Source organism: Penicillium rubens (genome assembly GCF_028828025.1).
Source record: "Penicillium rubens strain IBT 27055 chromosome Unknown utg000002l_segment0_segment0, whole genome shotgun sequence".
NCBI lineage: Eukaryota > Fungi > Ascomycota > Eurotiomycetes > Eurotiales > Aspergillaceae > Penicillium > Penicillium rubens.
In genome coordinates, this window is record NW_026890600.1 from 7564388 (window position 1) to 7589672 (window position 25285).

General features: G+C 48.6%; 10 protein-coding genes across 10 annotated transcripts; 6 read left to right on the forward strand and 4 right to left on the reverse strand.

The window, feature by feature from the left end:
• Positions 1-300: 300 nt before the first annotated feature.
• On the reverse strand, positions 301-1592 carry N7525_005292 (uncharacterized protein; the record flags this gene model as incomplete). The annotated part of the gene is made up of 4 exons (XM_061213350.1): positions 301-485; positions 545-791; positions 844-1352; positions 1409-1592. 4 exons carry the CDS (start codon positions 1590-1592, stop codon positions 301-303), a joined length of 1125 nt encoding a protein of 374 aa, XP_061070371.1.
• A 3089-nt stretch (positions 1593-4681) lies between these two features.
• N7525_005293 (GMC family oxidoreductase) lies at positions 4682-6493 on the reverse strand (the record flags this gene model as incomplete). Its single annotated transcript, XM_002564926.1, has 3 exons — positions 4682-5631; positions 5689-6402; positions 6463-6493. The coding sequence occupies 3 exons, from the start codon at positions 6491-6493 to the stop codon at positions 4682-4684; spliced, it is 1695 nt and encodes a 564-aa protein (XP_002564972.1).
• Positions 6494-7184: 691 nt separating this feature from the next.
• N7525_005294 (uncharacterized protein) lies at positions 7185-8595 on the forward strand (the record flags this gene model as incomplete). Its single annotated transcript, XM_002564925.1, has 5 exons — positions 7185-7319; positions 7383-7609; positions 7664-7803; positions 7860-8068; positions 8149-8595. The coding sequence occupies 5 exons, from the start codon at positions 7185-7187 to the stop codon at positions 8593-8595; spliced, it is 1158 nt and encodes a 385-aa protein (XP_002564971.1).
• Positions 8596-10107: 1512 nt separating this feature from the next.
• Positions 10108-11658, reverse strand: N7525_005295 (purple acid phosphatase family protein; the record flags this gene model as incomplete). Its single annotated transcript, XM_002564923.2, has 2 exons — positions 10108-11468; positions 11526-11658. The coding sequence occupies 2 exons, from the start codon at positions 11656-11658 to the stop codon at positions 10108-10110; spliced, it is 1494 nt and encodes a 497-aa protein (XP_002564969.2).
• Positions 11659-14124: 2466 nt separating this feature from the next.
• On the forward strand, positions 14125-15889 carry N7525_005296 (uncharacterized protein; the record flags this gene model as incomplete). The annotated part of the gene is made up of 4 exons (XM_061213351.1): positions 14125-14376; positions 14439-14838; positions 14897-15440; positions 15505-15889. The coding sequence occupies 4 exons, from the start codon at positions 14125-14127 to the stop codon at positions 15887-15889; spliced, it is 1581 nt and encodes a 526-aa protein (XP_061070372.1).
• A 557-nt stretch (positions 15890-16446) lies between these two features.
• N7525_005297 (uncharacterized protein) lies at positions 16447-18131 on the forward strand (the record flags this gene model as incomplete). The annotated part of the gene is made up of 4 exons (XM_002564921.1): positions 16447-16551; positions 16600-17723; positions 17785-17893; positions 17943-18131. 4 exons carry the CDS (start codon positions 16447-16449, stop codon positions 18129-18131), a joined length of 1527 nt encoding a protein of 508 aa, XP_002564967.1.
• Positions 18132-18811: 680 nt separating this feature from the next.
• On the forward strand, positions 18812-19249 carry N7525_005298 (uncharacterized protein; the record flags this gene model as incomplete). Its single annotated transcript, XM_061213352.1, has 1 exon — positions 18812-19249. One exon carries the CDS (start codon positions 18812-18814, stop codon positions 19247-19249), a length of 438 nt encoding a protein of 145 aa, XP_061070373.1.
• Positions 19250-19633: 384 nt separating this feature from the next.
• Positions 19634-21016, forward strand: N7525_005299 (uncharacterized protein; the record flags this gene model as incomplete). The annotated part of the gene is made up of 1 exon (XM_002564919.1): positions 19634-21016. The coding sequence occupies one exon, from the start codon at positions 19634-19636 to the stop codon at positions 21014-21016; it is 1383 nt and encodes a 460-aa protein (XP_002564965.1).
• A 1095-nt stretch (positions 21017-22111) lies between these two features.
• N7525_005300 (uncharacterized protein) lies at positions 22112-22318 on the reverse strand (the record flags this gene model as incomplete). Its single annotated transcript, XM_002564918.1, has 1 exon — positions 22112-22318. One exon carries the CDS (start codon positions 22316-22318, stop codon positions 22112-22114), a length of 207 nt encoding a protein of 68 aa, XP_002564964.1.
• A 420-nt stretch (positions 22319-22738) lies between these two features.
• N7525_005301 (aldo/keto reductase) lies at positions 22739-23834 on the forward strand (the record flags this gene model as incomplete). Its single annotated transcript, XM_061213353.1, is given in 3 exon segments — positions 22739-23326; positions 23380-23427; positions 23442-23834. The coding sequence occupies 3 exon segments, from the start codon at positions 22739-22741 to the stop codon at positions 23832-23834; spliced, it is 1029 nt and encodes a 342-aa protein (XP_061070374.1).
• Between the last annotated feature and the right edge of the window lie 1451 nt (positions 23835-25285).

A 25285-nucleotide genomic window follows, 5' to 3' on the forward strand; every position in this document is an offset into this window, starting at 1 on the left:
CACTGATACTCGCCTTTCCGCCAACTCATGAGACGTTAGGCGGATGTTCCATGATCGGCCCCCCGAGTACCTGTGGCTATGTCGATATAGCAATATGGTGCCTTAGGCGATGATGAAGCAGCCTTGGATCCTTGAGGTTAGGGCACCAACGCATATTAAATCTAGTAGGTGGGGTTGACTAGCTCGGTAGTGGTCACGTTAACTACATAGAGGCCTACATATCATTGATCCGTACCATACATTGTTTACCCATTATTTCAGTCATTATACAAGCCAGCCCAATCCGGCAGGACACTCAACCTACCGCAAATCCGCACACGATTTGGGATACTGCAGGGCATGCTTGATCCGGCTGATGAGTCTCTCAGCATCCACCTCGAACACATAGTTCACCTCCCGGATACCCTGAGGCGCAAGTGCCTTCTGGTACACATGGATGTTTCCATAGTTGGGGCTGCCATACGATGTGTCCACGTCCAGATATACTTGAAAAAAAGTTAGCCGCAAGCCATGACACTTTGAATCTACCTTCCACATGACATACCTGAAGTCTGGTTGACAGAGATAGAAGGGTCGACCATCAAAGCGGCAGCTGTCTCATCCCAGAAGGGGAAAGACAGGTCGTAATACTTATAGAAGAGCTCGCTGTATGGGTTTGGAACCGAGCGAACCTCTTCCAAGAACTCCTTGGTCGGCATGACCTGGTTAGCAACATTGCCGGCGATAGTGATATTAGGAAAATCCGCGGTCAGGGCGATCTTAGAAGCTTCGGGGTCAATCATGAGATTGATCTAAATTGTCAGGAGTCAACACAAATCATGGGTTTATTGAAAGGATACTAACGTCCGATCCGTGATTTGCCAGCATGATACTTCCAGTGGCCTGGAGCATGTTCAGATCGACATACCCACCCATGATCACGAGATCCTTAGCAAGCGACGCAAACTGCGGGTCCATACGCACAGCAAGCGCAACATTGGTCAAGGCGCCCGCCGAGTAAATGGATACCTGGCCGGGATACTTGTGCACCATCTCGACCATGAAATTAGCAGCTGAGGTGGAGTTTTCCGGTCGGCCCTTTGGGAAGCCTTCCTTGAAAGCCTCCTTGACGATACGGTTCGGATCGCCAGAGGTGGGGTCGTTGCCCTCAGCCTCCAGAGTCTTATTCTCGGGCGCGAAAGCGCCTTGCCAGGGCAGTTTACCATGGATCATCTCCCATGCATGGAAGCGGTGCGGGGTGTTTATCAGCGGCCATGTGGCGCCCGGGTAGACTGGAATACAGCTGAGATTCCCGGCCTCTAGGGTTGCTACTGCGTGCAATGCGCCCTGTGGCTGCCAGCTGTTGGCGGTATCTAAAAATTTCGATTAGTGAACAATTGCGCCGATGCAGTACGCTATAGATACCCACCTGAGGCCAAGCCTAGGATTTCCACATCGCCATCAAGAGCAACCAAATAAGGTACGAAGCCCACGGTATACCAATCATTGTCCATGACAGCATAGTGCTTATCCGCCCGCTCTAGCGCAAGTGACCCCGTGAGGAAGGTAAGCATTGAGCTGCAGAGCAGCGGAACCGAGGTCGACCAATGCATTGTAGGGGTATGAGGTAGTCCGGCTGAATTGAAAAAAGGGAGAGAGAGAGCATACAATTCAGTATGCAGGACAGAAGCGATTGATAGAAAGAAACATCTCCCTTCACTCACCGAAGCCTTTATACTCTGGATTCCATCTCCATCACAAACTTCCCCATAGTCTCTCACCCCGTTGTAGTCATAGATCATCATGGACCCCACCAATCTGGGGAAGCAGTGGCTATGGTTTCCCAAAATGGATGTAGTTCCTGGATCACCCCACACTTTCACTGCAGATTTGATGTCAGCCTAAGACCGAGTGGGACCAGTTAAGTCCTAGCACAGTTGGGTTAATCTGTCCGGGGTCCCGATTCTTTCCCTCCCATTCCCGTAGATGTTGAATGAATAGTTCCGTGACCAGATTAGGGTTGAATAAAAACCTAATTGGCTCGCTATTATTCATTTCTCCACCCTGGAGTAGGATATATATCGAGATGGTCCGATATAGTGTTGCTTCGCTATTTATTCCGACTGGCTTATTTCCGATCATTGAGGATTGATCCGGGATTTCCTAAATACGAAGGATTGTTCATGTATTGAGTTGGCTTTTTTTGACCACCGACAAATAGAATTACAGAGTCGGAGAAATCGACACTCGGGACTGCAGATGGCGGGATACTCTATAATTCAAATGGACGAGGTCCCTCTGACGGATCGCCTTGGCTCTCTGCTGAACTGTGGCCCGCCAAGGAGAGAACTTGACATTGCTTTGGGACCGGTCTGGGTTTTGGTCTTTTTATTTGGAAGCTGTGGCCGGCTAGTCATCCCCAAGCTATGCCCAGGTGCATTATTCGAGATTGAGGTGCTGTGACAGCACTATAACAGCGCTACGAACCTCTCAATAGTCATAACCCTCGAGCGAAAGCATCTAGTCTTAACCCACTGCTTGGCTGCCGGTGTGGGTTGGTGCTTCTGGGCTTGATGTTGAGGTGGACACTGCATCACCAAAGACGCACGAGATACGGGTAGAAAAAGAAAACAAACCCCGGATGTATGTATGGTCGATGGCCGGAGACGGCCGGGGATTCGGGTCCGCCGTGGGGCTACTCCAATAGAGAGAGTCGAGCAGAAAGGCGAACGGTGTGGGATACAGCCGCTTGGTCATTTCAATTATCCTTCCAAGGTATGAAGTATAGATGAATAGAATCGTCTGGAGTGGGACACCTGAGGAGGGACCCAGCCGCTAAACCCCTTGGGGCGGTTCATAGCCTACGTGACCCAGAGCAGTTAATGTTTGAATATATGAGCTTGCCAATGAGATCATAAAGCATGAAAGCAAAATATGATGCGGAAGCTATAGAGTGATAGGAAAGGAAAGAAAGATACAAGAAAGAGTCTACTTATGGTCCTAAGCAGTGGCTAGGGTCTAGTATGTATATCGCTGCAGCCACAATCGCATATTGCGATTCCAGATCTTTTCCAAGGTTCCAAGGTTGGTAAAATGATCTTATGTAATCGCTTAAGACTTCCGAGGTTGGGTTAGCGTGAGAATTACTATGCGCGCGGTCATGTGATAGGTAGTAGTCACGTGGCCGACTAGGATCATGTGACCGGTTAAGCACACGGCTCCATGGGCGGACAAAATCGATGGAACGGCACAAAGGGTCCACTCTCCCCTACCACATACGATAGATGAAATATAGCGATCCTACGCATCCTCCGACAGACAACAGAGAAAGAGGGAGAGAGAGAGAACAATAGGGTTGAGTTTTGAGTTTTAAAGTGGATTGACTGACTTGGGTAAAAGCTAACTACCTACGGAGTAGTTAGGTATGTTGTATATACTCCGTACTCCGTATGTAAACTACATTTATACGCATCCCAACAATATTTAACTTTGAGAACCGTGTACTTCGACGTACATGGGTACTCATCAATGTCAGACTAAGCCTTGTCGAAACTCGTCCATGCACACGCGTCTAAAGAAACGGCCAATGAAACTTATGAACTTCTGTAGTCTGAGTTAACAATAAACAAGCAATCAATTGCTCTGATATGGGGGGTAAAGTGATGGAATCGAAGAGATGAAAAGCCTGTTTAACCTGGGTTCTGAACTAAGTGCCTAGGTAACTTGGTATTTCCTGGATGCCGAAAGGTTACTAATACAATCAATTCGGAGCACGGAGTAGTTCATGTCTATCTTGGTAGACACGGGGATACCTGAGTAGTGTAATAAATAGTATTCTCCCACTAAGGTAATTTACACTTGCAAATAGTTAGCCGAGGTAAATCAAAAAAGTACTAGTTATGTACTCCGTAAGTAGTTATACATATGTACGCTTTAGAACGCCGATCTTCACGGGTTGCCACCGACAATTTAGTTTGGACTAGTTTCACTGTCAGTGGAACACTTCCTGTCGGCAGCTCTGCTAGCTATCACTCTGCGTGTGGACACTTGAATCAAAAAAATCCCTATCTCCTTTTTCTTACGCTTTGGTAAACCTGTAAACTTCCTACCAATTACCCAATTGGTGATAGTATATGTATCAATGCACATATGTAGTTAGCAGGTGGTATAGTCTAGTACGTATTTATCCTGCCCCCACTACCTAGGTATATATTACAAAAATAGGGCTAATAATTATAATTCCTACCCAGGTAAAGTTGATAGATACGAAACGTCGGAAAATCTCCACTTGATAACAAACCTCGGAAACCTTCCAAGGTTGTGACCCTCGGAACGGACAAACCCCATTATTCAAGGTTGTCTTCCCACAAATTTTAAAACTCTGCACCTTCCGGGACTACTAGTGGCAGTGGGGTAGGGTTTGACACATACTGTGAATAAAGTCCTTGGTCAACATCCTGATCGATCTTCTGATAGTCTCGTAAATTCCCTATGAACACCAAAACACCTGCTCTAATAACGAGACTTTGTCTTATTATACAGTGTACATATGATATATATGTGTGTGCGCACTTGTATTTTCCTGTGCATTCATTATTCAGACGGTCGAGCAAAATTATGTTAATTCCCTAGGGCCGCGATGCAAGTACAATTTCCATTGGGAACATGTATTAGGGTCTACCAACACTAGTAGGTGCTATATCTAAGAAAGGCTATACTCCTTCACCAACTTCTCCGCACAAATTGCACCGGTGACATACGCAACAGCCTGGACATGGGCATTCACTAACACCGGCACAACCGACATATCCGCCACACGCAGGTTCTCAATACCTGTCAACTTGAAATCCGGATCAACAACCGCGTGCACATCGCCTGTCCTACCCATCTTCACCGTCCCTGTCATGTGCCAGCTCGACGAGATGTTCTGCCGCCAGTACTCGAGCAGGTCCTCGTCTGACTCGCCCTTAGGCATTGCCAGCTCGGCCACGTTGTCCTTTGTGTAGGAATCGTGCTTCGCGACACGGAATGAGTCACGCAAGGCCTCTATCGCGAGTCGGCGGTCAAAGGGGTGGGCCAGGAACTTAGGGTTGAAAGAGAGCGGACAGTCAGGATCTGAGGACTGCAGTGTGACTTCTCCACGAGTCTGGGCGTTGAACAAGAAGACGAGGAGACAGGAGTAGTTTAACGCCTCGTTCGGGAAATCCGGGATAACCCAGTGAACGGGGAAATGGGTGAGGATCTCGTAGTGCGGCACGGTCTCCTGTAGAAGATACTTCTGTTCGTCTGCTGGGAGGGCTTTGAATTCTGGCGAGGAAGTGAGCTGCTCGGTCAGCTTGAACCAGCCGATGCCCAACTCGCAGGCAAATTTCGCCCAAGGGCCTGTCCCGTCTTCTTCCCACTGCTTCTGCGCGGCTTCCATAGCGGCTTTGTCGCCATAAAAGGCTTTTCGGTCCGTGCTGGTTTCTGTGCGAGTGTTTACCATCGGCACGAAGCAGTGGTCACGGAGGCCCTGGCCAATGGCGGGTACATCGTGGACGACGGGGACTTCGTATTGCTGGAGTTGGTCGGCAGGGCCGATGCCCGAGTGCATCAGAATGCGAGGGTCGTTTAGTGAGCCAGCTGATAGGACGACTTCCTTTGTGGCGTAGTCTGTTCACCGCTGTTAGTGTCTGGGTAACTCGCAGCAGGGATAGGTCTCGTCCTCACATTTATTCCCGTTCGACTCAACCCCAACAGCCTTTTTCCCCTCCAGGAGGACACGCTGCACAGGGGCCCCAGTGACAATAGTCAAATTATCCAGCTTCTCCTTAACCAGGTCCCCGGCTGTCGAACGCAACCCTTTGTGCGCCGAGCTGATCAGAACCGACATTCCAATCGGATTTCCCGAGTTGTGATCTGGGTTCGATGGAAACCCAGCCTGCTCGAAGACGTCCAGTAGGTCTGTTAAATCCCGCTCCCACTCCCGCGCAAACCCCACATGTAACGGTCCCTCACTTCCGTGGTTCTCCATCTTGGGATCCGCGTACTTTCTATCTATGCCCTCCGGAATTTCGCCATGGAATGTCTCCAGAGCCTTAAACTTTTTCTGTACACCTTCCCACGCGAAAGTCTCATCGCCCACAATTCTCGCCCACTCCTGGTAGTCATCGCGGGCACCGACACTGTACACACCGAAATTGATGGAACTCGACCCGCCCATGCACCGGCCGCGACTGTAATCGATCTCACGGTTGTTGCAGTCCGTCTGCGGAGTAGTCTTGAATCCCCAGTTCATTGACTGGTCCTGGAAGGTGAGCCATCTCTGGCCGTCGACGCGAAGGTTGCGATCTTCCTTGTTGTCGCCTGCTTCAAGGAGGAGGACGCGGGGTTTTGCGGTCGAATTGGCAAGGCCAGCGGCGAGGGCGCAGCCAGACGGCCCACCTGCGAGATGCGTTAGGGATAGGGGGCCAGCGAAATCAAGGCCGAATGAAGATCACTCACTCCCTACAATGATAAAGTCAAAAGTCGACATCGCGCGGGGAACGACTTGGTGAGAGGTGTGGATGTCGGATAGGAGTGAACCTTGAAAGCCACCAAAAATACGAGCACGGATAAATAAATAAAGAATTTTGAGTCCAAAATTAGTTATTGGGAGGAAAGGAAGTATAAATATTTCGACCGGAGAACAGCGGAGAAAGCAATAGGGGGAGGGTCTCTACTCCCAATATGCTAATTTAAGGAAATTTTGAAGCCGTATAACGTGTTGAACAAGCTGCTCCATGAATTGGCCAATAGTAAGTTGGCTCGTACCACATCCCCACATCTGTAACGGTTTCTTTCCAACGTGTTGCGAAATATGACCCGTGGGTCTGGGTATGCTTCCCGTGTCGGGCACACGGATCGCCGGACCCGCACCAATTACAGGGATGTGCTCCTCCTGGGCGGGGCGAAGGTGGTGGAGCGGGTGGAGCGGGTGGACCTGACGCAAATTGACATGGATGATCTTCCAGGGGCTGATGATTCGCAATAGGTAATTGGCCTGACAAACTAGTCGGCTATCCGTATAACATGACGGAGAACGGAGTACATGGTAAATCTCTATGTCCTAGGCGTTCCCAGTGGGCCGGTCTGGCTGGAGCCTTTCTTTTTAATGCCCTCTAACTCCCGCCCTTATCTTCCGTTGTTTCATCCTCTACTTTGCTGACTATCGAGCACTTGCAAGAATGCCCGCTAACGTGGAGGCGTGGACTCTGTTGTCCTTGGCTCTGGTTACAATTATAGTGCGTATTGGGGTACGATGGAAGCTCGTTGGGCCGGCCAATTTTCAACTTGATGATTATCTCATGCCATTGGCGGGAGTACGTTATTTCGCCTGTCCTGCCTTCGGAAAAAGGTAGAATTAACATGATGCTCTTTGACAGATCTTCTTTGTACTGGAAACAGTAGCGGCGTACCTTGTCGGTGCCAAATTCCAGGGCCTGACTAACAGCTACATGACGCCTGAGCAACGAGCAAGTCTCGACCCCAATTCGACTGAGTGGTCCAATCGTGTTGCTGGATCAAAGATCCAGGTCCTTGGATGGTCGTTATACGTGGCTATTCTCTGGCTAGTCAAATTCAGCCTGGCAGTCTTCTACTCTCGATTGACGTGCGCTTCACATACCACCTTGGATATAATGAAACAATGCTAAATATCTCACAGGACTGGCCTCCAGCACCTCCCCACCCGAGTTCGGGTGGCATATATTATTTTAGGTGTGACTTATCTCGCAACAGCGTTGTCCCTCCTGCTATCATGCCAGCCCTTCCATGCGTTTTGGCAGATTAACCCTGACCCTGGCAGTGAGTTATGCAATCATCAGTTATAATAGTCTTATTATCTTACTATATCTGCGCAGATTTCTGTCAACCAACCCATTCCCGGATTTATGTTTTCGTCTCTGTGGTACTCAACATTGTCACGGACATGTACCTTCTCTCAATCCCGCTTCCCCTACTCTGGACTGTCAACCTCAACCTAAAACGAAAGATTCCTCTCATGGTTCTCTTTTCCGGCGCTACATTCGTCATGATAGCGGGAATTATCCGAGCTGCCACGATTATGAAGGTACGTCCCATGCAACAATAATATACCTACACAGAAACACGCGCCTATTACGTGCTGCGTATCTGACACATACACTACAGAACAGCCCCGATGGTGCTGAGGCTGGCTCGAAATGGGCCTGTCGAGAGACTTTTGTCTCAATCGTTGTCTCCAACCTGCCGATCATCCAACCACTTATCCGCAAAGGTTTCAGGAAGATCGGTCTCACCCACGTCTTCAGTTCCTCGGGGAAAACATCAGGACAGCCATACCAGCTCTCCAGCCGAGGTTTGAAGTCCTTTACAAATCGCGGCGAAGGCGATACCAAGAAGAGCAAGACAAACACGGCTGCGCCGACGCATATGCAGACTTCCGCATGGGGCAGCGATGAGCATATCCTCGCTCAGAACGAACCGTCGTCGAAGGATATTACTGTGGTTTCAGAGACTGTTGTGCAGAGTGAGCCATGGACATTCCAGGAAGGGTCTGGGGTGGGTAGCTCGACAACCCCCCCGAAGGAGTGGAATAGTCGGCTGTCTCAACGATGACAGCCATGTACATTTTATAATTAGTTGCGTTAGACCTTTTGAGCACTAAGGGTTATATGGGCCAAGGAGTATATAAATAAATTATGGGATGAATCCTTGGATATTGGATAGTATCTGAAAAGTCTGGCTTTGATGAGGGTTCTCCTTCTCTTTCGTGTTAGTTTTCTTGCAGAGGTGGGCACTGTCTTTCTTTTTTCTTTTTTACCTCTACAAAACTGGGTATCCACACCACTTCTAAGGTATTCTCAGCTATAGTACGCGGTATCGGCAGCCTCAAGACTTAGTATAAACTTCCGTAAAAGCGTACAATAGCACCCGTGGATGTTTAACGTGGTGGCCACCCAGCGCTCACGTTTAGGGAGCGTGGGCGGCTCTCTATTCACCCGCCTAAAATATTACTCACATAAATACTTAGCCCACGTAGCAAAAGGTGTAATTTCCTATTATGAAGCGAAAAAAGCTTTATGATCGTTTTCCCTTCTCTGACCATCTCTCCTAGCTCACATTTGTGAAGTAGAATATCTTCCGATGTAGTAAGGCAACAATATTGTAAAGCCCATGAACGCAATTCTCTTGCTTAGCCACCATTTCCATTTCCTCAGCAAGCGAAAATCTTCATATTCAGACCCCCAAAACGATGCTGATACCATTCGAACGCACAGAAGGCAGTCAAGACAGCGACCCAGGCGACGATGCTTGGCATAGAGCTCTTCTTTCTCCTTCGACGTGAAATCGAACCCTCGGGCTTTAGAGCAACATCCACAGTCAAGAGTACAATGACCAACTCCTAATTTCCGTGCAGGATTCATATGTGTGCTCCGGTTTTCACAGCACTGACATTCACGGCCACAGCAACCTCCCCGTTCTGCACAACTTCGACGGAGTGTATCACTAAGATACCATCTTTGATTTGATCGACACTCAATAAAACCTCGTAGAACAGGGCCTTTTAATCGTCCCTTGAGTTCCAACCGGCCATGTTCGAATTTGCAATAGCTTTTTCTTAGGTCTTCTAATTGTGGTTGGAGAACTTGTAACCTTTCGTGTTCCTGCGATGTAACGTCTTTCCCTTCCAAAGCTTGGACCTGTTCAAGGAGGTATTCCTCAAGTTGAGTTATGCGTTGAAGCTTTGAATCGTACTCCAAGAGGCTGGACATCAATTCTGTTGCGGGATATCCATCAAATTCGGTGCTCCAGGATCTAAAGTCTTGTAGAGACTCAGCATCACCAGACCACAAAATCGCCTTCTCTAATATCAGGTAAATAGTTTCCATCTTCTCACTTATGTGGTCTGCTGATATCTTGATGGTCTGAAAAGTTGAAAAACCTGCGCGGCCAAGGAAGTCTCGAGGTCGAAAAATCTATATAAATATCTAAAGCAATGTCGTCATTATACTTCATGACTTTGCGGCATTGAGGCATTATCCACAGACTTGGCGACTACAAGTGGATCGAGTGATAAATTATTATTATTTTGATGCGCACAAGCAGCCCATACTACCCGAACTTCCATCACTGCTCCACAAAATCCGTCGCATGTTCCTTATACAAAGTACTAGAATCCAAGATCTCTCCAGTAGAAGACCTCACAAAGTCGACCTGCAAATGCTGCTCGTCCAAAAACCTAATGGTACTGTAGCTGTAGTCCTCATCATACGCAAACTCCGTATAATCGGGCTGACTGCCAACAGAGCTCAACCCCTCAATATTACCCGCACCCCCAGCAACAATATACATGGGAGCCTTGGGATCTTTCATACCGTTGGGGTCGGCGGTACCATTAACAACAGGCAAGAACCGCTGCGAATTGTGCACATGGCCAAAGACACCGAGGTCAACGCCATACTGGTAAAACAGGCCCTCAAACGCCTCTTGGCAGGGGCCGCAGGAGTTCGAAGATTTACCAGTTGAGTACCACGGTCTGTGTCCGGCGACAATTACCCAGGGTGTGACACTCCGGTCGACGGAAGCGAGATCAGCCTTGAGGAAGTCGATCTGCTGGGTGGCAGTGCCAAATGGCCCGCCATTAAGCTTGGCAGAACCATCTGGCCCACTTGGTGCGTCAGGGAAATCTGTTTCAGTGTCGATCATTACGACGTGGGCCATGCCGTATTCGAAGGAATACCAAAAGGGTGGCAATGAAAGGCTGCGGGCCTTTCGGGCCAGGGCTTGGGCTTTCGTGTTGGATGACGAGGAAACAAAAGACTGCGGCATGGTTTTCTCGTATCGGTGCATGAACTCGGTGAAGTTGTTTTGGCCCTTGGGGCAGAGGTTGTTCAAGTATGGAATCTCAGAGCAGTCTGCTTCGTGGTTTCCCGGGCTGGCCATGTAAAGCTTGCGGCCTGCGATTGGTGCGAGTTGGTCGTAGAACTGTTCGATAATGGACTCGTAGGCTTCTTTGCCCTCAAACAGGTTTGAGAATTTGAGATACCAATCATCGGCGTAAGCGAAGTCTCCTGGGTGGATGATGAGCTCATAGTCGTCTACTGATTTCGCGAGGCGACCGATTGTGGTATGGTTTAGTTCTGGCTCGACGACTGGGATGGAGTCCTTTTTGGCGCTTTTGCTTGTGTAGCCGTCCTTGCCGTAGACACCCAGATCAATGACCACGTCCATACTGAAGGCAGTTTTATCACCAGGTGTACGAGGGCTAAGGAAATGGCCAACGGTCGAGTTGGTGGAGTCGATCTTATAGTAGTAGGTTGTCGCTGGGGTCAGGCCTGTTAGGACGGCGACATTGGACCACGTCCGGGAGGGGTCGTAGGTGGTCGACGAGGATGAGCAAGCTTTGGTGTTCAGGTTGCTTTCTGACAAGCCATAATGTACGCAACTCTGCTCGAGTTGCATATAGGTGTTCCAACCAACAGACACAGCTAGAGACGAACAAGTTAGTCCTCACTCAGGTTCACTATCTCTAGCAGAGTTCATACCATCAGGTCCATAGACTGACAATCGCTGCTGGAATGGTGTAGTCAAGTCCTTTGGGACCTCAGGATATTGATAACCAGCAAAGGCGCAACCAGCCACAAAGGGCAGCAATTTGAGAGACGAAATTCCCCCCATGATCAAATAAGGTAATTAATTCACAGAATCACATATGTCACGGAGGCTCCATGATTCACCTCTATATATAATTCCTTTCCTCGGCGCAGGTACCGTAAGCATAAAAAAGATCCGCACCATGAAAATGCAATCAGAGCCAATCATGCCCGAAATGCAAGGCACGTCGCTCGGTCTGCAGATCGGTCTCATGCATTGTTACCTTAATCCACGACTGTCATTTGGCATAAAGATTCACTACCGTGTTTTAGGATTAGTGTACAAACAACAGAGAGCGAAAATTCGGAGATGAACCAACTTTCGGCGACGGGTGGTTGAGATGTCGGAGGAAATATATTGGCCGAGCTGGTTTAGTGTGCACGTGTAGAAACAGAATGGATCGGTTGGTTTTCGGGGGGAGACAGTTGATCGCATAAGAGATGTTTAATTCATGTGATTGCTTATTTATGAACTGCTAATGATTGGAATAACACCAGGGCATAATTTCTTTGAGATTAAAAATAGATGCACGTGTTTTCTATTGCAATTGCAGAAGAGTAAGAAACAAGAAGAGGGTGAAGAAACTGACGATGATCACTGGTGGTTATATACCGACATTCGACCGGAAGTTGTACTGAAAATGATATTAGTTTAATTATTATACATGCGCACTCTCTAATAGTCGCTGAATATTGCTAAGCCTTGTCAAACCTCTATTTTATAACTCTATTCCAGGCATGGCACTTGGCTGGATGCATACAATGCGGGATCTCGACTCTATCCCCGACCGTATATATACCTACTAGGGGTGCTCCCTAAATAAATGCCCAAGACAGATCATAGATTGTTTCTAGGTTATCAGGTCTGTCTATCAAGAAGAGACTGACGAGAGAAAAACTTCACATTCTCACAAAAACGCTTGTCACGTGCAGTGCGTTGTTTGGCCTGACAAATCAGGCAACAACATCGACAGTGTCACGTGGCCCAACCGCGAAGACAAACAAGCAACAAAAAGGAGGTCTGGTCTCAGACTAGGAGGTCCTAGGAATCCCAAACAAATGGAGTCTGGAAAGTTGATCTCACAGAAGAAAGGAACGCATCTTGTGAACCTGGATCGGGCTGTCTACTCGGGCTGAATACTCGATGCAAGAGGTGACACTTCCTGTGCAACTGAAGAAGCACGTCCCATAGATTCAAGGAGAGCGAACCCAATTCTCTGCCCTCCGCCCTCTTCGTCTGATATCCAGTTACCATTTCAAGAGTTCGAAAGACTGGACGAGTTCAGCCTCTGCCCAGTCTTCGCCAAGAAAGCCAGCCCCGGGATGTTGGGTAATGGGCTTTGGGTTCTTGGCGAAGACCCCGGGGAAGACGGGGCTTCGGCTCCAGGGGTAGTGGCTGGCTAACTAACTTTATGCTTGCAAAACTGCCGTACGCCAAGGATGAAAGGCAACTTCCTTCTTCGGTCAGCTGGGCTCATTTACCTTATTAGCGATCTGGTCTATTTGCGGATGCAATGGGTGGACACTTTGATACTGTCGGTGCCAGTTTATGTGACTATTGGAGGCACCAAAAGCCGAGATGATTCATATGCCGATCTCTGTCACCAATTGCTGGAAACATCCATTGTGGATATTGTGGCTGCAGAAAGGGATTGCTCGGCAACTATTCCCGGTCATTACCATCGCTCGGTACTCCGTACGGAGTACATACGAAATAATCTGGAATGGCCCCTGGGGAATTCCCGCCCCCTCCCTTCTTCCCCCCACGCTGCAATGCAATTCCCCCACGCTCCCATGCAACTCCCCCACACAAATATGCGCCGACCCATAACCAGAAACTGCGGGGATTCTAACCCCAGACACGGAAACAAGATCTCATAGTTGTGGCCGATAGGAATCCAACGCCAGGTACGGAGTGCTACACATCTACTTATCGAAAACATGCTCCTATTCTGATATCTTTGAATATCCCAGTGGACACACAATTCTAATATGTCCCCAAGCCACGGAGGTCGACCTAGGAATGACATCGTCGGCTCTGGTAGTGTAACATTTTCGGCATCAGGTCTCGGAGATTGTCCGACAGCTTGGAGCCCTACTGAATTTTTTGTCTTCCCCTGTTTTCTTTCATAATGACGATTATTTCCCATGATCAGCATAAGCACGATGAATTGGTCAAACATGCAATCCGTCGAATCACTTTATGCTACATACGGGGGTAGTTCTTCGCAGGGAACAACTATACAGTCAAGCAGAGTCTCTCCAGGACTTGGTCCCGATCCTGCGCTGATCGAATTTTCCCCGCAACTTTTATTCCACCAATTGTGATTGTGCCCGACTTCGACTGCTGGTCACCAGCTTTCCACGCGGGGACTCTATATTGTGGTGGTTATCCTATTTATTGATACTGCTAAACAATTATTCTTCAATACCCATTCCACTGGTTACACAAGTGAATATCAATCTTGAGTGAGAAACTCTGCACTTCAGCATGGAGGGCAAGAAAGAAACCCTCCCAGAGGTAGTGGAGCCGCAGAGCGTATATGACGTCCAGCATATAGAGGAGAACCTCAAGGTATCGGTGGCAGGCAAAATCAACCAAGGAGAAGATAGTGAACTATATCTTGAAGCAATTCAAAGATATCCTAATGATGAGGCCATCGATAAAGACGCAGAAAAGAGGTTGAAGCGCAAGCTTGACATACACCTCATTCCACTTCTTGGAATATGCTACTTCTTTTATGTATGCTGGTCATGTCAATTTCGCTCTTTTAGGCCACAGCTAACACCGTCTGTCTCTAATAGTATGTCGACAAGACGACACTTTCTTACGCAGCAATCTTCGGTATCAAAGAAGACCTCAACCTAGTCGGGACAGAATACTCGTGGTTATCAAGTATCTTCTATTTTGGATGGTTAGTTTGGGCAATCCCGTCTAACCTACTCATGCAACGGAGCCGCCGGATGGCTTGGTATCTCGCCTTCAACATCTTCATGTGGGGCGTGCTTCTCATGTGCCAGGCTGCATCGCAGAACTTCGACGCGCTTGCGGCACTTCGAGTCCTTTCTGGCGCGTTTGAGGCGATTGCCGACCCAGCGTTTATGGTCGTCGTCTCCACATACTATACCCGTGCCGAGCAGCCTTGGCGTATCTCCGCATACTATTTATGGAATGGCATCGGTGTTGCCGGCGGCGGTCTTATTGGTATGTTTTCATTCGGAGTTTACCAAATTGAGTAGCAGTCACTTATTGTCGGGTTTAGGCTATGGAATCGGCAATATAAAAGGTGCTCTTCAATCCTGGCGCTACGAGTTTCTCATCATTGGTGCTGTTTGTTCCGCCTGGGGAATTGCGCTGGCTCTACTGTTGCCTAACTCGCCAGCAACGTTTTGGGGCTTCAATCGTGATGAGAAGCTCATGATGATTGCGCGACTGCGATCTAATCAGACCGGTATTGAGGGACAGAAAATTAAATGGGAACAAGTCAAAGAAGCGTATCTCGATTATAAGACTTGGTTATTTACTATCCTGGGTTTTCTTGCTAACATTCCAAACGGTGGGATATCCAACTTCTCCACTTTGGTCATTCAAGGCCTCGGGTTCGATACACTCAATACGACACTGCTTGGTATACCTCAAGGAGTAATCGTGGTTATTTGGATTGTGCTCGGAGGATATGCGAACGAACACATGCCGAAGAATAGCCGTACCCTGGTCTGCGCACTATTCATGGTCCCGACTATTGCGGGTGCCCTCGGTTTCTTGCTTGCCCCCGACAATGCATACGTCGGCCGACTGATCTGCTTGTAAGTAGATCTAACTGGTGCTTGTGACGATTAAGAAGTGACTAATTGTTCCCCCAAAATTTAGCTATCTCACCGGGTCATATCAAGCCTCCTTCGTGATATCCCTTTCCCTTATTACCTCCAACACTGGTGGACAGTCCAAGAAAATGATCGTATCCGGTATGATCTGGTTTGGAGCATGCGTCGGCAACATTGCTGGCCCCTTCTTTTACAAATCTGAGCAAGCGCCGGGATACCCCCTGGGAATTGGCTCTCTGCTGGTTGCCAACTGCCTTGAGCTCGCCCTTTTCTTTGTGCTTCGCTATGCCTTTATTTGGGAGAACCGACGAAAGGAGAAGACGCGCGATGAATTGCGGGAGAGAGGGGGTGAGGACGAGCTCATGGCCGATTCTACGGCCTTCGCTGATTTGACTGATGCACAAAACCCGAATTTTGAGTACGTATACTGAAGGGAATGAGGCAGGGTGCGACTGTGCACCTTCATATGATGGTTGCAGGGCTAGGTCGGAGTGTTGCGGCGGACAGTTTGGTTACATGGAATATATACATTGATAGATCCGTTTCATCGGCGTGCAAGTACCTGGAATGTTCAGAAACCTCACTGTCACCTCACAAAGGCTTCAAGTGACAGATTGCAGGGTAAATTTTCTACCGGATTAAAGAACAAGACCTCGATGTAATCGGGTCTATATTTACATGAAAGTGCTTAGAAATTCTCGGCAATCTCATCCTTGGGAACTCCTACGCGTATTTTTGTATCCCAGTCAGACAATATCTATAATTGGAATATCTTAACATCTTAACATCTTATTGGCCAATTCAGTGGAATCCCCTTGCAAATCCCTCCGTCATAATGGAGCTCGGGACCCGCGGGCCCCGTCGACTTGAGCCGAGACACGGCAGGAGTGTCCGTTAATGTTGTCGCGTCTCCCCTCAAGTTGCATTCTTGACTTTTCGCTCGCCTTTTAGAGGGGATTCTGCAGAGAAAAGTCTGCCTGCAGCCGCTATGTCGTCCCCTGATCTCAACAGCGACATTGATTTCATTCAAACACCACCAGCCAAACCCTCGAAATTCGAAACGCCTGAGGATTGTGGAATACCCCTCACAGATGTCAGTCTCCCAATTATTACTATGTGACCGATTGCTAACTGATTCAAGTCGGCGGCCATCCACAATGCGCCTCTTCCAGTTGATGGTGCTGGTAACCAGGGATTCTCTAATTCCCTCCTAATCGGTCTTCTGGTGGGCGTCCCGGCCGTCCTTGCTTATCTACTTGGCGGCGGTATGAAGACAACTATATTTCTTGGTCTAATCACGACTGTGCCAATCCTGGTGGGGTACTGGACATGGACATCCTCCTGCAGTTCTCGCATGACCGACAAAGGCAAATTGCCGGGGCGACCGATAGAACAGTATTTAAAGTTCAAAAACGAGGCAGACCGTGCCAAATGGCACGGCAAGAAACGTGTCCCTATGCAGACTTTCTGTGAAATGTATCTCGATGGTGTGGTCGACTTTAACGGAGATACTCTCGACATCTTGGAATATCGCCATGATTGGGCGCACTTCGGCTTCACCTGGGATCTATTCAAGTACATTTTCCTGACCTTTGCTCGCGATGTGTTGCTTCACACGAAAGACCAAGACGATCAGCAGATCCGTCCAAACTACGATCGTGGTAACGACCACTATGCTTGGTTCCTTGGCCCTCGCATGATCTACACCTCCGGTATCATCTCCGACACGTCAAAAGAGGAAACACTAGAGGAAATGCAGGATAACAAGATGGCGATTGTCTGTGAAAAGCTCGGCCTTAAGCAAGACGAGACTATGTTAGACATCGGCTGTGGATGGGGGACTCTGGCGAAATTCGCAAGTCTCAATTATGGAGCGAAGGTAACCGGTCTCACCATTGCGCGCCACCAGACGGCATGGGGTAACGATGCCCTCCAAAGGGCTGGAATTACCGAAGCGCAAAGCCGTATTCTGTGTATGGATTACCGCGACATCCCTCGTGCCCAGTACGATAAAATCACGCAGCTCGAAATGGGTGAGCATGTCGGTATTCGAAAGCTCACCACCTTCTTCCGCCAATGCTATGACATGCTGAAAGATGATGGTGCCATGTACGTGCAGCTTTCCGGTCTTCGCCAAACATGGCAGTATGAGGATTTGATTTGGGGGCTGTTTTTGAACAAGTACATCTTCCGTGGCGCCGATGCGTCTACTCCTCTTTGGTACTATACGATGTGCTTGGAACGGGCCGGGTTTGAGATCAAAAGGTGAGTTCTAAAAGGATATCACACACTGCCTTTGACGGGACTGACTATGGTACAACGTCAGTATCGATACCGTTGGGGTGCATTATTCTGGAACTCTATGGAGATGGTACCGCAATTGGCTTGGAAATGCCGACACTATCAAGGCCAAGTATGGCCAACGGTGGTTTAGGGTGAGTCTCATCTTATGTGCTAAGCCTGATAGGTTTTAACATCAAACAGATTTGGGAGCTCTTCCTCGCCTGGTCTGTCATCGCTTCTCGCCAAGGCAGCGCCACTTGTTATCAAATCCTCGTGGTGAAGAACTTGAACTCAACCCACCGCATCAACGGGGTTGCATCTCAGTTTGGGTTGTCGGCTGCTCTCGCTTCGAGCAAAAAGGCCGGTAAATCTAAGCTGGAGATTGTGTGAGGGATCAAGGACGTGAGGATAGGCTTCATGGCTGGATTGATAACCAGAGCTTTTGGAATCTGCGGGGTCCGCGGGCACGACTATCAAAGGGCATCCGGAGCCACGAAGTCCGGGATCTGCAAATTCTATCATGTTTCCCACATCCTATGGTTGTATGTTTTAGATTAAACTGAAAATTCGGTCGCATAGAGCATGAAGACACACATTTGTAGTTGGGGAGATGTAAAATTGTCCGCCCGATCCAGAGTTTTCACTCATCATCCGCTCACCACCCTAGTGCAGACAGTGCGTGAACTGGCGAAGGAGAGCAGTGCGAAAAACAAAGCAAAAACAAAAACATACAACAGTGAGGATTCGCTGGTGGTCACCCACCCAACTACTAACTCACCGGCGTGTGGCTTAAGTACGGCTGAGCGGACGGGAAGCCCTGTTTTCCACACCCTATGGTCGTATGTATTAGTCGATCTGTGGGAGAGAATTATAGAAAGGAGGGAGTTTGAAGTCCTACCTTACAATTCCCGACTTCCTCGCCTCCAGAATCTGCAGCGTCCGCTCAAACACCTTCTTCTGTGCCCGCTGTCCGACCTCGGTATAGACCCGCGCTTCCACATCCTGGCTCACCCCATCGCTCTGCGCCAAGAACGAAGGTGCGGCTGCCGACCTCGGTAGTGCGATCCAAGATGCGCCGTACAAGGCGTAGCACCACGGGAGCTTTGTCGCTGTTGCGCTCTAGGTTGGAGGTGCATAGACCAGGGTTGACGAGATTAATGATCACGCCAGTAGAGGAACTGAGGCGAGCGACAAGTTCACGTGTGAAGAAGACTTGCACGAGCTTGGTAGCTTGGTATCTATATAATGCCCAGAACCAACCAAAAGGAAAGCCCCTCAAGAAAGGCGATATCCCCCGTGGCCTCAAGCACTGGGGTTTGCGTACCCTATGGGCCTACTGGATTGACAACCACATGGCCAAGGTTGAACAGATTCAGTCGGATTGGCACAAGACCGCTAAGGACAGGATGAGTACCATGAAGGATGCCCAGGGCAAGATAGACGACGTCGCGAAGGAATTCGCAGACATCACCATGACTACTGGCGAACTACTGGCGATGCAGCAGTAGAAAAATTCGTGTTCCGCATGTCAAACCCAGGTAACCCGCTACCTGGCACTGCGACAAGTTCATCAAATGACCAAAGTAAGTACGGAATGTGGGGAGGTAATAACCTAGGAAAGCTGGCCTGTAGTAGATTTGGTATATTTGGATGTATATAAAGTTGGATGAGAAGTGGTTAGAGATGAGACCACCCGAGAAGTACCTAGTTCAAGCTGTAACTTGCATTTTGATACTCCAGTCTACGTTGGTCGATTAGTCCTAACTGTCGATCTTCTCCCTGCTTATATAACCCCTCTCCCCTCCAGGTCCATTTAAGCCCGTCGTTCCCTGGCCCCAGCAGGTTAAGCCACAATCGGGTAGCTGTTATTTACCCCCCAAAGACCAGTCGCCATGTCTAGGTCTTGGAAACAAGTGCGCACTTACCCTGACCATCTGGGTCATCCTGTCGTGCTCGAGCAGTACGTAAACCCAGAATACGAGCCAGAGCCCAGTGAACTAGTTGCTTTTCAGGTCTACAGCCTTGTTCCCCTGGACGACGACCACCACGAGCTCCGAGACTACCCCATGCAGATGTTCTGGAATGATGAAGTCAAGCCTTTGTTCGAGATTTATTCATACCGCCCGCCCGATGGCTTTGCCTGTATTGAGCATAATCGCATTGAAATCGCCCGTCGCAAGCAGCAACATCAGTCAGGGGTCGAGAATCCCCTCCCACTGATTCCAAGATTCAATCGTCTATATTCATCCTCGAATGTTGGATTTTGTGTCCTACTGCGGTCGCATAGTTATCGAGTGGGCAATATGCAGGACTCGGAGGAGGCTGAGGAGATAGGCGAAGGCCCAGACTTTCTCTATTTCAATCGTACATTTTCTAGCACGTGCACTAAGGCTGACGTGGCGCAGCATTTGCGTGAGGGCCAAGAGAAACTCCCTTCAGAGGCATTTGAATTCGTTATTGAGCGCCTTATAGACCAGATCTATATAGGCCAGTTAATGATTCTCGATATCTTCAATAATGTCCCTCGCTATCCGGAGCGAGACGCCTTAGGTATTGATGAGGGCGAGCCTCCTTGCCAGGATATACCGACAGAAGAACAGATTCGTGACCAGCTAGGCCACGAAACCTCAGTTGGCGGCTTCTCTCTTGATCCGGCATTCTATATTTCTCAGGAAGCCAACATCGTGACAGTCACTAATACCCCTAAGGGCGAAACCCCTGATATTCAATACATTGTCCATGCGGCCTTTCTCAGCCACATACGCGACGCAGAAGGTTCCTCTATCTTAGAAAGTACAGCGCGCCTCTTTACGGCGTCAATGTTCTCCAACCTCCCGGCCAACAAAACTCTCACTCTCAAATTCTTCATTCCAAAGTGCAATTCCTGGTCGGCCATCAGGCCCGCCCAGAACGAAGTTCTTGAGATTCTATCCCAGCAAAATGAAGAGAACCGAGAAAATCCCTTTTCTATTGGCGCCCTACACAATATCACAACAGGCGATAGTCAACCCCTAGCAGCAAAACGTTTTACTCCTCAAGGACCCGACCAATATATTAAAATCTCACAGGGGGCACACGACGGTAGCGGATTTCGCATGTTCACGGTTGTTCTTGACCGTGCAAAGTTTGTCTCGGAGGCTGGGGTGTACTTCTACATGACGGACTCGGACGAGTCTGAGGATCCGGACGCTTCATCTGATGATACGATCGTTTCCCGGGTCGTAGACATGAATACGGCTGCTCGGCGGCTGGGGGTGGTTGTTCTTGATGAATGATCTAGTCTGTTAGATCAATTGTTCATGTCTATTCCTGTTTATTTTGATCCGCAAGACAACTAAATAAACTGAAGGGGAGGGGAGTCTTCCTCAAGTTTCACTGTTCATCGACGTGGACACCGGCATTCCTGAAGTGTCCCCTCGCACTTTGCTCTTGCTCGAACTCGTTCAACACACCACCCCAGAAAAATATGAAAGCCCTGTTCGGGATTGTCTTGGTAGTATCCCCAGTACCTCCGAATAAAAGATTTGAGTTCGGAGAAAAATTACTCGATGGGGTTCAAGCCAGGCGAATAAGGAGGCAAATACATCACCTCAAGGGTGAGGATTGTCACGCCGTTCACACCTCTCTCACCCCAGTCTCAAGACTTCTCACCCATATCACCCACACTCACCCCAGAGTGCCGCTGAGAAATGCAAACAAAAACAAAAAAAACATACAACAGTGAGGATTCGCTGGTGGTCACCCACCCAACTACTAACTCACCGGCGTGTGGCTTAAGTACGGCTGAGCGGACGGGAAGCCCTGTTTTCCACACCCTATGGTCGTATGTGGTAGTGCTCACGTAGGATAGAGTAATAGAGTACGTACAGCTATTCAGGTAGTGAAATACTAAGGCTATATACTACTAGGGAGATAAAGGAGGGAAAAAAGCGTGATAATATATCCATAGAAAGGAGGCTATATATAAAGCTTCCGGGAAGGATAAACGAGACTAACTACCTAAGTAGGCAAATGCTTAGTCTATATAGCGACAAACGTATCCTATATATATCAATATGAAGTCAAAGCCGAGTTTAATATTGTTATAGTTAACTAGTTAGTTATAGGTTGGCAAGTATAAGATAAAAGAATAAAAATCAAATAAAAACATACAACAGTGAGGATTCGCTGGTGGTCACCCACCCAACTACTAACTCACCGGCGTGTGGCTTGAGTACGGCTGAGCGGACGGGAAGCCCTATTTTCCACACCCTATGGTCGTATGTATCAGATTCCATATGAAAGAGAATTATAGAACAGAAATCATTTAGAATCGGGTTGAACACGATTATAGCATATAGGTGACTCACTGTGAGAAACCCACTTCCTATTTAGGACCAGTCGCCTTCATCTTGAACAGGCCTTCCAGTCTCTGAAGCGTCCAGGGGCTCCTGGACAGTCCACGGCTTGTACTTATAGCCAGGGACGGCGTTTGTGTTCTCAAATGGTGCACCGCTGAGGAGGTGCTCTGCACATTTGCCGTAGTTCTCATGCGCGTAGTGCTCTGGGTCGTGATGCACCAGCCACTTTCCGACCATCTTGGGAATGATGTAGGAACAGCGAGACGAGGACGCAGGCCGTCTAATTTGAACCTGGATGTGTCTTCGGGAAAAGCACTAGCCGATATCAGTCTTCGGGATGCGCTGAGCCCCCGTCTCGGGTTCGTCTCCAAGGCCGCCGACACGGGACCCTTGCCAGCGCCCATCTTTCCCCACTTGGAGGTCGTGCGGTCCGTTCGGGATTGGGTTCTCCCCTTTTTGACGCGGTACATTTAAACCTCACGGAAATATCATGGTCCTGGTAAGGACTGCTTACTATGTCACTCGTCCCAAGACACGGACTAACTTACCAATTCCCCTCTTGTTGAAACCAAGTCAGCCGACAAACTCATCTCGGTAACTCCAAGAATCAGTACACAATCAGATTCTTGAACAATGAATTCTTTTGTTTCGACCAGAATGGCCCGAGCTGCGGTGTTTGGAAAGACTTTCCGCTTAGCTCTGCCCATGTTTGGCGCACGCAGCATCGCCACCCGCGCAACTTCCTACACCCTCAACACCGCTGCGAAGATCCCCGCGTTAGGGTTCGGTACATTCCAAGACCCGGATTCTCAGGAAGGCTCTGTCAGCCTAGCGTTGCGGAAGGGCATGCGACTGATCGATACAGCCCGTGTCTACAACGTTGAAGAGCAAGTTGGAAAGGGAATCAAGAAGAGCGGTATTCCCCGCGAAGACATTTTCATCGGCACAAAGCTGTGGTGTAATGACTACCACCCCGACGACGTGGAGCGCGCTGTGGATGACTCCTTGCGTGACCTGGACACCCCATACGTGGACCTCCTGTTGATGCACTATCCCTGCACCTTCAAGCGCGGCCCCAATCGGTTCCGTCGGGACGCTGAAGGCAGGATGATCCCGGGCGAGACAAACTTTGTGCAAACATGGAGGGCAATGGAGGAAGTGGTCAAGACTGGCAAGATCAAGGCCATTGGTGTTTCGAACTTCAGTAAACGTGAGATTGAGACTTTGCTCGAGGAGACTGGCACAGTATGTGATTCACGCGCGATCGCAAAATTGAAGTTCACTAATTCTTTTGCCAGGTTCCTGCCGTTCATCAAATGGAAGTCCACCCCTATTTACAGCAAAAGGTGAGTGGCTGAAGTCACAGGGAATCCACGTCGTTCAGTTTAGCCCTTTGGGTAACATGAACGATTTCTACCGACAGACCGGATGGTCCAAGGAGATTGCTCACATGATCCGGGTTATTGACCAGCCTATCCTGAAGGAGATCAGCGAGAAATATGAAAAGAGCCCTGTGCAGGTGGTACTTGTTTGGGGCGTCAACAGGGGTCGCTCAGTCATCCCTAAAAGTGTCGTCGATTGGCAGATTGAGCAGAATCTTGAGGCTGACTTCGAGTTGCAGCCTGAGGATATGGCTAAAATCGCGACTTTGGATGCGAAGGCTCGCTTCAATGATCCCAGTTTGGACTACGAGTGGCGTCTGTATCGTGATTTGGAAGGCATTGACGGCACTGTGAAGGGACGAACCCATTAGAGATAATTTGCTACAAGACTATACCTGACCAAATTTGGAACTTTTATTTTTCGTCTACTCAAAGCTCTAACTAAGTCTTATTCAATCTTCGGAGGCCGTCCACCATCTAATTGTACAGTCCGGCCGATACAACGATCCCCGACACGACATCTGACAGGATGATGGTTCCTCAGAATCTGGCAACCACGTTGTCCGACTACAAACAGGTACGCAAGTCCGCCCGCTTTCTGGAAACCGGCCAGCCTCCTTACCTGCGCCTCTGGCATCGTTCCCACTGAAAAAGGAAGGGACACCAAGTAGCGACTCGTCCTCTTAACCTGTCTCCGAAGGCCCAGCAGTCGTGGGGTCATTATCGGAAGGGGAACTTTGACAAGGGGAGTCCCTCAAGGGGCTTGAAATGAGATCGCGCAGAGCGGTCCCCGATACTACAAGAGCGTACTGGGTGATATAAGCGAATCTCTAAAGCGCTAGTATGATGTCCTACATTGAGTGTCAAATAGCCCTAAGCATGTTCATTGGTAGCTACATTTTTCCTTTGTGATTAAAGAAGCCCTAAAAGTCATACGTGGATTTGGCACCCAGGCGCAAAGATATTATCAGCGTAAAAGCCAGAAATTGCTTTAATAGCTTGCTTGTCTATCATTTTGAAGCTTTCTACTTTAATCCAAGATGCCCTTCTTTGTTTAGGGGAGAGTAAACCCGCCGTCGATCACCAGATTTGATCCCGTCATGTAGCTAGAGGCATCTGATGCGCAAAATAGGTAAACCTAGATTAAGTCAAGTTAGCTCACTGCCAAATGAAGTAGCTTGTCATCGCTTCTTACTCCCTTCAGCTCATAAGAAGAAGCAAATTGGCGGGCGGGAATTTGCGTTAGCCATTTGTCAAGCATCTCTTGGGGTGCATATTCCATGATTTTTGTTTGAACGTAGCCGGGAGAGACAGCATTGACTCGACAGAAATCCACCCACTCGACTGCGAGTGACTTTGCCAGCTGCAAAACACCTGCCTTGGATGCATTGTACTGTGGATGAGGTTAGTCTGGGTCTAATATTTCCATCTCACACATTAAGGGCAGGCTTCAATTGGACTACTGCTCAATATATATGCTTATTCCTAAATTGTGCTGTGCCCTTTGTAAAGCTACAAGTACAAGTTGATCAAGCATATCCATATCCTTTATCAACCTATTATCTTATGATGATGAATGTAGACCAATCATTATGTAATGAAGGACTGTTCATAGCCTAGATAGTATACTTCCCCTATAGGGTCAATCCATCACCCTTACACACATCTTTATATCAGTCATTCCTCTGACAAGAGCAACGAAGGATGAGGTCATCTCAGTCAATGCTGTGTTTTGCTTGAGAAGTCGTCAGGGCGTGCACGTGTCTAGTAGCTTTGGTTTGTACAATAATACCGAATAGTCTCCTGAAGAAAATATGTATTG